The sequence below is a fragment of the Papilio polytes genome, unplaced genomic scaffold (assembly GCF_000836215.1).
Source record: "Papilio polytes unplaced genomic scaffold, Ppol_1.0 DF822178.1, whole genome shotgun sequence".
Classification (NCBI taxonomy): domain Eukaryota; kingdom Metazoa; phylum Arthropoda; class Insecta; order Lepidoptera; family Papilionidae; genus Papilio; species Papilio polytes.
In genome coordinates, this window is record NW_013527026.1 from 1,960,213 (window position 1) to 1,972,044 (window position 11,832).

At 33.4% G+C, this 11,832-nt stretch overlaps 2 protein-coding genes across 2 annotated transcripts in view; both read left to right on the forward strand.

Moving 5' to 3' along the window:
• LOC106106755 (carotenoid isomerooxygenase-like) overlaps window positions 1-4,546 on the forward strand; it is an 8,113-nt gene extending 3,567 nt beyond the window's left edge. Inside the window, exons 6-14 of the mRNA XM_013287403.1 lie at window positions 429-526; window positions 795-875; window positions 1,008-1,088; window positions 1,579-1,703; window positions 1,899-2,075; window positions 2,495-2,651; window positions 3,481-3,542; window positions 3,640-3,738; window positions 4,071-4,546. Of these exons, the coding sequence (XP_013142857.1) occupies window positions 429-526; window positions 795-875; window positions 1,008-1,088; window positions 1,579-1,703; window positions 1,899-2,075; window positions 2,495-2,651; window positions 3,481-3,542; window positions 3,640-3,738; window positions 4,071-4,244 (1,054 nt within the window). The 3' untranslated portion in view covers window positions 4,245-4,546. The remainder of the gene's footprint in view (window positions 1-428; window positions 527-794; window positions 876-1,007; window positions 1,089-1,578; window positions 1,704-1,898; window positions 2,076-2,494; window positions 2,652-3,480; window positions 3,543-3,639; window positions 3,739-4,070) is intronic.
• Window positions 4,547-8,834: 4,288 nt separating this feature from the next.
• LOC106106397 (carotenoid isomerooxygenase-like) overlaps window positions 8,835-11,832 on the forward strand; it is a 5,819-nt gene continuing 2,821 nt past the window's right edge. The window contains exons 1-8 of the mRNA XM_013286974.1: window positions 8,835-8,937; window positions 9,163-9,274; window positions 10,464-10,610; window positions 10,800-10,907; window positions 11,102-11,199; window positions 11,272-11,352; window positions 11,604-11,684; window positions 11,752-11,828. Of these exons, the coding sequence (XP_013142428.1) occupies window positions 8,835-8,937; window positions 9,163-9,274; window positions 10,464-10,610; window positions 10,800-10,907; window positions 11,102-11,199; window positions 11,272-11,352; window positions 11,604-11,684; window positions 11,752-11,828 (807 nt within the window). The remainder of the gene's footprint in view (window positions 8,938-9,162; window positions 9,275-10,463; window positions 10,611-10,799; window positions 10,908-11,101; window positions 11,200-11,271; window positions 11,353-11,603; window positions 11,685-11,751; window positions 11,829-11,832) is intronic.

Consider the following 11,832-nt stretch of genomic DNA (forward strand, 5'->3'; position numbering starts at 1 on the left):
CTTAAGCTTGCTTATAACAACTCTACAATTTAATTTCGCCCCGGAATTAATATGTTGGTTTTTTAGGTTTTCAGCATTTTTTAAACCATTGGAAAAATTGTCGGACAACACAGTAGTCTCTGTGTATCCTATTGGCGACGAAATATATACTTTTACGGAATCACCCATCATACATCGGTACGTACTATGAACTGTAAATAAATAGAAATTGCATAAATATTGCTAACTTGTTGGTGGTCATCTTAATATTATAAGTTATGCCGCATTTTGGTGAACGGATCTCGATGAAATTTGTCAGAGATGTAGAGCAAATTCTGAAACACATAGGCTACTTAGTTTTGTTTTTTCAATTCCACGCAATCGTAGTTCTAGACGAAAGTTAGTCTTTGTAAAATATTTTAATTGTAATTTTGTATTGTATGTTTCAGGATAGATCCAAAAACTCTAGATACTTTAGAAAGAAAAGATTTAATTAAGGATCTCGCGATCGTGAATCATTCGGCTCATCCACATGTTCTACCAAACGGTGAGTATAATTTTATGATTTTACATACTTTAATGTTATATATAGATAGTAGCTTTCGCCCGCGGCTCCGTCCGCGTGGTATTGAAAAAAACTAGTAGCCTATGTATTCTTCCAGACTATCCTCTTGTATGCCAAATTTCTTTGACATCCGTTCAGCAGTTTACAAACTAACAAACACCCATCCATCCAGCTAAACTTTCACATTTATAATATTAGTTTGATTAGTATAATTTCAATAGTAAAACAAAGTTATTATATGTTTTCTCAGGTGATGTTATCAACATTGGTTTGTCGTACACAAGTTGGGGGATGAGACACGTTGTCATACATTTCCCATTTTCAACAAAAGGTTGGTACAATTGTAATTATTCCAAGTTTTAATTTAAATAAGCTAGATGCATACCTTGTCAATGTAAGTGAAAGCAAATAGTTTTTTATTCTTGATGGTTACTTCGCTAGTTTTATGTAGATTGTTTTTCAGGTAACATGTTTGAAAATGCTAGCATCGTAGGCAGTATGAAGCCGCGCTGGCAAATGCACCCAGCCTACATGCATTCTTTTGGTAAATATAAATTTATTTATTATTATACATTTATTATTGGGTTAACTAAAATAATGACACAAAATGGTATTTGTTTGGGAAATGTTATAGGAAATGTAATCTTACTAATGTTATAAATGGCCAGGTTTTAATGTATTGGCGATGTTTTTGTTTGATTTTTGATGTTAGTTAATCTACATCTATACTATCTATACTAATATTATAAAGAGGAAGGATTTGTATTTTTGTATATATTGAAATAACTCAAAAACTACTGTGTCGATTTTAAAATTTCTTTCACCGTTAGAAAGGTAATTTATCTGTGAATGACATAGGCTTTTTTGTTTATTATTTTTTAACTTCACGCGGACGAAATCGCGAGCAACAGCTAGTGAATACTAACGGCTAATAGTTGAAGTTGCGTAAATGCTGGTAAATAAATATGTCCTTTCTTTAGCTTTTTGTTTTCTTTCTTTGTACGTGCAAATAATTGTGATTTTCCTCGTTTTAGGTATAACAGAGAATTATTTCGTGTTAATCGAGCAACCTATGACGATATCTCTAGGCACAGTTATGCGAAATGTACTTTTAGACAAACCTTTTGCTTCTGCTCTACAATGGTATCCAGATGTTGAGGTATTTAACAATATTTGTAGCAATCTGAGTAGTTAATTGATAAATAAAGGGGACCTCAGATTCGCTACTTTAATCTACTCTTAGGCGACAAAAGATTCTAAGTATGTCAATTTGGGTAATCTAATTTAGCAAACTGGTTATTTTCAATTTATAAGTAATCTTAAGTAACTAATACATTTAAAACAATTATTTTAGACGCATATAGTATTAATAAGTCGTAAAACTGGAGAAGAAGTACGACGTTACCGCACGGAGACGCTGTTTTACTTCCACGTGATTAACGCGTTCGAGAATGACCATAGCCTCGTACTCGACCTCTGTACTTATAAAGATGCAAAAATATTGAGTGGAATGTATGTCAAAGCGATGCAGGTAAATATAGATATTAGTCAAGGTCCTTTTACAGTCAGAATGACCTTAAGTGTTGATGTAATCTATACATGTAATGGAATTGGAGTGTCTGTTTGTAATATCATAAGAAAAATTCCAGATTTCGGGATGTATTTGTGTTGCTGATAACGAAAATCGCATTTAATTTTGTTTTGTCTGTCTGTCTGTTCGTCCGCAAACCGCGTTTGTTCCGGGTAATCTTCGAAACGGCTGGGCCGATTTCGACCGGACTTTAACTGAAGGGTAGCTGACATATTGTAAGCTACTTTTTTTTAATTCCACGTTGTCAAAATGGCGTAACAGGTGTTCAAATTTGCGCTAAGGAAGTTTGCGGGCGACTACTCGTTTATAAATAAAACTAAGGAACCAAGTAATTCAATTGTGTTCTAAATATACCCCAGACGATACAAAGTAACACAGACTGCGCGGAATGGTTCCGTGCGCGGCCGAAGCGTCTTGAAATGCCACTCGAAGCGGATACCATGTCATTTGTGGAGGCCAAATTACTGGCTGACATCGGATGTGAAACGCCCAGAATAAATTACGATAAGAATAATGGTAGGCTTACACTGTATAAACGCATGTCATCTTTCTTATTCTCCTGACAAAAACAATATTAACTAATATGTTTACTCTAACAAGACATAGAATAAAGTAACGAGTCAATCCCTAGAACTAGAGTACTACCAGGACCATGGGGCACCCTCCCTCTTGCTAGAACGACAACTTACACACATGGCAAGAAGGCGTTAAATGCGGAAAGCGAATGACTACCACATACTGTGGTGGGCATTGGGAATGGTGTCCAACAGTGGGCAGATAAAGGCTTAGTGCTTAGTGCAAAGGAAAGCTTAGTGTTGATTTAAATAGAGTAATATACTCTAGTGATTACGGATTTGTTCTACATGAAAAAAGTACATTTTTGCTTGTCCCTATCCTAGTTTTTAATATAAATCGTAATAGCTTAACTTTTGTCGCTGTAAAGTTAATGTATGTTCACAGAGTCTATTTGTTTATTTGTTTAGTTTTACAGAGAGTTCGCTTGGTTCAGTTCGTAAAGGGTTTTTAATGCGCTCTTATTTTTTTCAACTCCCTGTTAGGTCTGGACGAAGTAAACAAATGATCAAATAGTTTTTACCCATTAAATTGTACTTGTTAGCAATTCTAGTAGCTTGTAAATTGTAAATGTTATACAAGATTGTTTGAGTTAAAAGCATTTGGGTTTCATCGACATGGAATCGATCGATCGATGTTTTTTTCAAATATCTTGGAAAAGGCGTTCTGCGAGGTGCCATGTCTTCTTCCCAATACAACGCCCAATTTTACGCCCTTACCTAAGTGAGTCGTGCGATGTTCTGCGCCTTTTACTAAAGTATGTTTGTTACAGGACGTCTGTACCGATATTTCTATGCAATAAGTTCGGATATCGACCACAGTAATCCTGGAGCGGTAAGTGTAAAAATAAAAACGTTTTACATTTAAATTCGTATTTGGATTTTATTTTTAGATTCCTTTATTCATACAGATATACAAATTTATTATTCAGATAATCAAAGTGGACACATGGACTGGAGAATACAAGGCGTGGTTTGAAGAGGACAGTTTCGCTAGTGAACCTGTGTTTGTACCAGAACCTAACGCACAAGTAATTTATTGTTTTTTACGCAGAAACTTTAAGGTCCCATTTTTTGTGCTCTGTGAAAAATAAAGAGCAATTATTTTCGGAGGCATTAATGAAATAATTTATCAGGTTGTAAGTGCTTTAGCTGGACTTCTAGTATTCTCCTTGTTATGGTCACACACAAATGTGTGTAGTATAGTAACATGCTATAATTAGTTTTGTCATACATACGCTAGGGTCATACAAGTAAGGTCTAAACCGTCGTCCAAAATTAAAATAATAAACCTAACGTGTGTTACTTGTATTGGATTTCCTTTATCTTTTGAAATCATGTTAAAACTATTTATGTTTAACAGGAAGAAGATGCGGGTATTCTTCTATGTGCTCTTCTCTGGGGTTCACATATATGCAGAATTAGTTTGTTATTGCTGGATGCGAGGACGATGTTAGAAGTTGGTCGTGTTACGTTCGACACTCCTTCGCCAGCACCGAAGTGTATTCACGGCTGGTTTTTGGCAGATCGTGTCTGAAGTTGTCACCGTTGGATTTTGATTTCAGTGTCTTTTTAACTTGACTAGTAATCTTATGGGAAATTTGACCGATTTCCCGAGTAGTCGAGTTATTTTATAGATTAAGTAAATGTTTAGAGTTTTCTATTTTTTTATGATGATTTTTTTTATTTCACATGTGCGAACATATATTTTAAATTGTATAATTAAGTACCAAGTAGTTAAGTCCATCTAGTCAACGAAATTAACAATTTTCCCTATTAGTGTATGAGGCTAATGTGTAAACATTTTTGCATGAGATCACAATAAATAAATATTTAAAACATTGTTTTCTTATTTACTATTCGTAAATTAATATTTATGTATGTTTTCTAATACAATTTTCAATATAAAGCCTTAGAGAAAAATATTTTTACGTTACGGACCTCAATAGCTATCAAAAACAAGATAGGAAGGGAATTCAAGTAAAAATTAATAATCCTTGTTATTAATGTCATACGATTTACTCACTAATTCAACATACCACAACTGAATTGAATGCAAAAAGTTGAATACAATAACGTAAACGCAATTCTCATTTTTTAATTTTGTTTATGTTCAAACGAGACAAATAATCCGGGAAGTAACTAATTTACCTATAACTTTATACGTATATTTATAAAAGGCAAATTCGTAAACACGTTTCGAAAGTTCAGTTTTATACTTTGAGTGTCTTGATAACCATGAGTTATTAAATAATTTTTGGCCATTATTAAATAAAATCCTTCCACGTTATGTGATAAAGGAATCATGTGAGTAAACATTTTGTAATAATCTCGTACTCAGGTTTGCCGATAGCCTTATGACGTCACGTGTTAACTGACTACAGAGCAGAATTGCTCGGGACACGGCCTGTGTTAATTGGAGGGGAGTTGTCGACAAACCTGAACACGTGTTTTAAATTATGTATTATTGTAGATTTGGTTATAAAATCATGTCATCCCTATCTTTCCCTTTGATACGACAGAGATAACAACAGTGTCGATAAACTCACAGTCAGAAGAATTTAGTCGATGTCTACTACGTACGACTTTTATATTGAATGACGTCACACAATGTAACTCAATCAGGCATTAAACATACAACTAGAAATTTTATTAAGCTTGCTCGCTAACTTTTATGTTATCTTTTATTCTCTGATTGAATTTTTTTCATACCATAAATTCGACCAGAACTAATTAAAAAACCAAATAACACAACCTAACATGTGTATATAAAATTTTCTATAGCTCTCGGGATCTGTACTAATTGCATTATATAAAGTGCATCGCGTATTCAAATACATGCATTCATTTCACTTTTCAATTCAATTTGATTGAATAATTTTATGTGATTCCATGCATCCACATTTGTACCGGCTCAAAATATTTCGAGGTCAAATGACATCGTCCAGTTTTCAGTGTCGTGTCGCGAGCATTTTATTCCGTATTGATTATTATTTAGACAAACAAACTTATCGAGTGCTAAACAGAACTGTGTGTGTTCATTAAATTGTATAAAAAGATGTGATTTTGGTCCCATTTCTTGTTTCATAGTTAGATTTCTAGAAAGTTATAATAAGCTTTTTCTATGCTAATCGGTTATCATAATTTACAACTTACATTATAACATTGACAAATATTAAGAAGTTGCTATATAATTAATAAGAAATACTTTTATTTGTCCAAAAAATAATATCGTAATGACGATAAATTGACGAATTGAATAGTCCCGAAAATTGAATTGTTTTGAACTTTTGAAGAATGTTTAGTAATTAATTAAAAAAGTTGTTCAAAATTAGGCATCTTTCAAAATAATTGTGTTTGCAAATCAGAGCCCATATAAAGTATGACAATCGATCAAATGTTGGATTTTTCGGTCACGTGTATATATCCTTGGCACGGGTCTTTACAAACGGTCACGTTTTCACGTCTCGTGTTACGGACTTTGTTTTTTATAGTCACATTCAGGGTTGTTCACCCTCTGCATTAAAACGTATTTAATTTAGATTTAGAACAAATAAAATACATATTTTGAAAAAACATTGATTTAAAAGAAAAACTGTTTGAGCATTGTAAATGTAGATGGTCTGTTCTAGAGGTACAGTCCCTTCAGTTTTCAGTCCTTTCAGTTACTGAAAAATACAAACTCTGCTTTCTTGGGGGAGTCTTTTCATTTTGATTACAACATTTTATTTAGGACTAGCTGTTGCTCGCGAATTCGTCCGAGTGATTAAAAGTTATAAAAAATAGTCTTTTTTACTAGATAAATTAACCTCCTAACGGTGGATTAATTTTTAAAATCGGACCAATAGTTTTTACGTGAATCGAATACATAAAAAATACAAATCTTTCCTCTTTATCATAGTTTAGAGTATAGATTATTTAAAGTTGATTACTATTCGACATTATTGTTTTTGTAAACGTTTATACTACTGTTTTACGGAGGGACACCGACAACGTACGCTAGTGTACATTCAAGTAATGTCGATACAATCTACCTGATAATCTTTGTGATCAGTAAATGAAAAATTGACTATCGGATGTGGATCATTGTATCATACAGTTCTATTGCAAACCAATTGTCTTGAGTACCTATAATTATTCACTTCAACACGTTTGATCTCTAAGTCTTTAAACGTCAATTCCAGTTATTTATGTCGAGTTTTTGAAGTACCTTTTTATTTTGTCAGTACCCAAAGATTAATTAATATAGATTGGCCTATTTTTCTTAAAACTGAAGTTACGTAGTTCGGAAACACATCAAAAACACGAACGAATGGTCAAACGTAGTGACGTCAGACAATGTAAACCTTGAAAATTTTTTTGTGCATTTGTTCTCCAGTAAAATATTTTTTTAATACATAGTTTATGATCAACTCGACAACTAGGATTATTCCCATCCGTCACCCCGATCTGTCCCCACGTGAGAATAAAAAGTTTCATCCGTCTCATCTTTTAGTCCCACTATCACCAATAAGGTGACAGATGGAACCGTTATGAAATAAAATAAGTTCAACCGTCCCCTTGTCGCAAAACGTGGGACGAATGAAACTTATCATTCTCATTTGTCTCCATGTGAGGACAGTGCAGGGTGACGGTTGGGATAATTCGACAAATAATACATCGAATGCAAAATTTACTTACTCGTTACATATACGAATAATATATTCCGGTACGATTTCTCGTTAAATTACTAACGTTTGCATTTTGAACTTGATCGTTGGCCTTGCCGCGATCCGCAGCCGCCCGCGAGGTCACGAGGACCAGCACTCACCCCTCAGCCGGATAATCCCACTGGATTTAATTTTCATCCAGCGTAATTTATAAGAGCATAGCGATTTTTGTAGATTCTTATATTTATTTACAAATAAATGTAAGAAACATTTCTTGAGAAAAGAACCTGAAAATAAATAACAAAACAAAGAACAACAAATATTTGGAACTTCATGCACTCTCAGGTGTTTGCATCCATTATTTTTAAATCAGTAACTTGTTACTTAGATTAGTTAATGTGGAAAACAGAAATAGTGAAATAGACATAGATATCGCTGTGCTATATTTTTTTAGTTTGATTTTTAGCGTAATTTTAAATCGCTGTTAACTCAATACTTGAGTCTCAATGAACCGTTGCCCTTACTCAATGTTTCAATGTCAAGTGCCTTAATGTGGTACACTCGTGGCCATTTATGCGAAAATACTATTTGATTTATTAAATTTCGTACTTAACTAAATAAAAATGAACGCGAATAAAGTATTTCAGAAGACTGATTTGAAACATGAAACTTTACGTTCATAACTATATGTAAATTATTCTAAAATGCATATAAAGTAAAGAAACCATATAAACGCGAAAAACCATCAAAATGCTGAATATTTTAACACGATACACGTGAGCTTTGAAATATAGAGTATCTATAGTGTGTATACATAGATAGAAACCAATATCACTTTGGTGAAGAAAATGTGAAAATGCCGTGCTGAGGATTTTAATATTGTTTCACCGCACCGGAGAAATCAATTATATGGTTTTGCCGAGGCTATATTTCTCTATTTTTTTTTAATTATATAAAAATAAATAAAAACAAGAATATTTTAGCCGCTAAGTTATTAATTAACGATTTTTTACTAACATTTAACTAGTATAAAGCGTAAAATAAAATAAAATAATTCAATTAAAACCAAGTACAAATAAACACGTGTCTATTCCGACGATACTATGAAGGTCATAGGGGGGTGCTCGCGACTGTACCTACCCCTAGCCGCCCGGTTTCAGAGCCATTTCAGTCGGTACTGCGACACCGCTCACATATCTTGGAGAAAAACTGTGAAAATAATTAAAGTTTAGTTAAAATTAATGAAAGCATGTGCATTGATTATTGAGTATAAAGTATGTATGAAAATAGTAAAAGTTTTTTTATAGGAATTGTTAAAATTGCGTTTTAAACCTTGAAAGAAGTCAATCGGAGATTTTCACGTACATTCTTAATATGTTTAAAGTTTTATAGACATGACGTGATTTTATTTAAATATTAACGGTCAATGTGTGATGTATACATTTTTGATTTAGTGTTTTCATGGATTTTTTTAAGAAATGGCGGAGAGCAGTGAGAAATTGTATCCTAATTGTAACAGCAGTGTCTGGCTGAGGTCGTGTGATGTGGAGGTGACGCAGCCCTTACCAGGCAGGATCACAGGTAGGTCATATATATTTGTACATTGAATACATAGATGTAGAGATTTTAATGAAAATGGTGAAAAGGTGTTTTTCAAATGTTTCAAACATTCAAACTTTCAAATGTTTGATAAAGTCATTTACAATATACAATCAAGAATACTTATTTTGATAACCAAAATGAACACATAATTAGCTAAGAAACTGCTAATGTTAATATAGTGAAAAGGAATCTTTTTATTTTCAGGAAAAATGCCAACCTGGTTACGAGGTAGTTTACTAAGAAATGGTCCAGGATCTTTGAATGTGGGTTCAATGCGTTTCGAACATTTGTTTGACAGTTCAGCACTTGTACACCGGTAATTAATAACGATTCATTAAAAAAAAACACAAATCTAATTTTACTTTTAACAATATCAATAACATTACTGGATGGCATATAACATTTCAAAAACTTTGGTTTACAAACCCCATGTGGTTTCGTTCATAAAAATATTCACTTACACGCGAGTAACATTACCCTACTCTCTAATAACTAAACATCCATGTTACGACTATTAATAAACGAGCTGTTGCCCGCGACTTCGTCCGCGTGGCATTAGAAAACATACGAACTATATAAATTACAAAAAGCTACGTATCCCTCGGGAAACGGACACTTATCGGGGATGAAGCTTATCGCATTTGTACTCCAGACTTTGTTTTATATCTGTGCCAAATTTCAATAAGATATGTTGAACCGTTGCAGAAGGATCGAGTAAACATTAAAAAATTAAATTAATGAATCCCACAGGAACCGTAACTATTCCCGGGATAAAAAGTAGCCTATGTGTTCTTCCAGACTATGCTCTAAACCTGTACCAAATTTCATGGTGATCCGTTCAGCCGTTTAGGCTACAAACGCTAACAAACATCCATCTATCCATCCATACATCCATCCATCTATCCATCTAAACTTTCGCATTTATAATATTAGTAAGATTAGTAAGATTAGTAAGATGAGATTAGTAAGATTAATGGATAGTGATCCATTTACTGATTTGAAATTTATGAAACAATAGGTGAAATAGTGATGCCACCTACGGTTTCATCAATTTGAGTTAAATACAAAAATAAATCTCTACAATAGAATATAAGAGGAATCTGTAAAATATGTTAAATCGTACATTGCTATAATTAATATCAAAGTCACGTGATTTTTAATTACAAGCTTTTCTAATTACGTATTTACCTACTGTATATTAAATGTTATTAGATACCTGTTTGTGTACTAATTGCCTCAAGTGTGGTCTCGTGCCACCTGCGGCTGTAATTACAGAATGCAACACAAGGTCAGCCGCAATGAATCTGCATCTACACTCAACGTCAAAAATAATTAGTACACTATTAAAATCAATTTCATTTCTTTCTTATTTTGCCTAGAAAATTTAGCTAAACTTAGCTAGGCTTTACCTAACGTTTACGTGTTATTAAAACATAGTAAATGTCAAGATGTATGTAGGAAATATGAACCGTTTATGCACTATATTAAATTTAACAAACTTTCAGATTTTCAATCTTGGATGGAGCAGTGACGTATCAATGTAGGTTCGTGCGCACCAACACGTTCAAGAGGAACCGCGCGGCGAATCGAATTGTGGTCACTGAATTCGGTACGAAAGCGGTGCCTGACCCTTGTCACACTATTTTTGACAGGTAGTGTAATGTAATCATATATCAATAATTAAGATGTAATGGAACAATATGATAATCAATTTATTATTTGGAACATTCTACCTTAAAGTGTCAGAAAAATGAGAAAAATGCTGCTAAAATGTTGCTTATTTCATACATAATAGTCTTATTTTTGACAATAATTCAGACGAACTACTAATTATTTTTCAGAGTTGCTTCTATATTCAAGCCTGCAGAATTGTCGGACAATACAATGATATCCTTGTATCCTTTCGGTGATGAAATATACACTTTTACGGAAGGTCCATTTATTCACAGGTGCGTATAAAATTAAAGATTTTAAATCTATACAAATTGTATTTATTTTGATATCAAGAAATACAAATAATAATAATCATTACTAGTTGAAATAAGAATCGTAACCACTCTCCGAAGTTTTGGCACTGTTTTCCTCCAGATATAATTGTCTTTGATAACGTTAGTTGGAATAATGTTTTTTTTTTAAATTCTAGGATAGACCCGAAAACGCTAGACACATTAGAGAGGAAAGATATGATGAAGTGCGTTGCTGTTGTAAATCATACGTCACATCCCCACGTCATGCCGAATGGTCAGTGTGCAATCTGCCTTAAGAACCCCGACGAAGTTTGTTCAAATAAATTTAAGATGTTTAATTTTTCAGGTGACGTCATCAACGTTGGCATGTCAATAGTTAAAGGCAGATTACGTCACGATGTTGTCAAATTTCCTTACACAGAAAAGGGTAAGTTTAATTAATACATAATTCCTGGATATTTGAAGTAGAATGTTTTTATCATGATAACGCACTGACCTCTATACTAATTGGACAGGTTAGTTGGAAACTGCATTTTCTTAATGAGTTAGTTATTTTTTTTATCATAAGTTCGAATCTTCACCACTACCAAAATGGCGAAAATCAGATAGGAACAGAATATTATGCTGTATAGTCTAGCATAATCCATTTATCAAAGGTCAGTAATCTTTTTTTTACAGGTGATATGTTCGAGCGAGCTCATATTATTGGTAGTATGAAACCTCGATGGACGATGCATCCTGCGTACATGCACACTTTTGGTAAGTATAGGCCATGCTTTTTACCATAGACAAATCATGGTTAAGTTTATGACAGATGTTTTTTTAGGTGTAACGGAGAACTATTTCGTGATAATCGAACAACCTCTGACAGTATCTATTTGCGGCGTGCTCCGCAACCAGCTGGCAA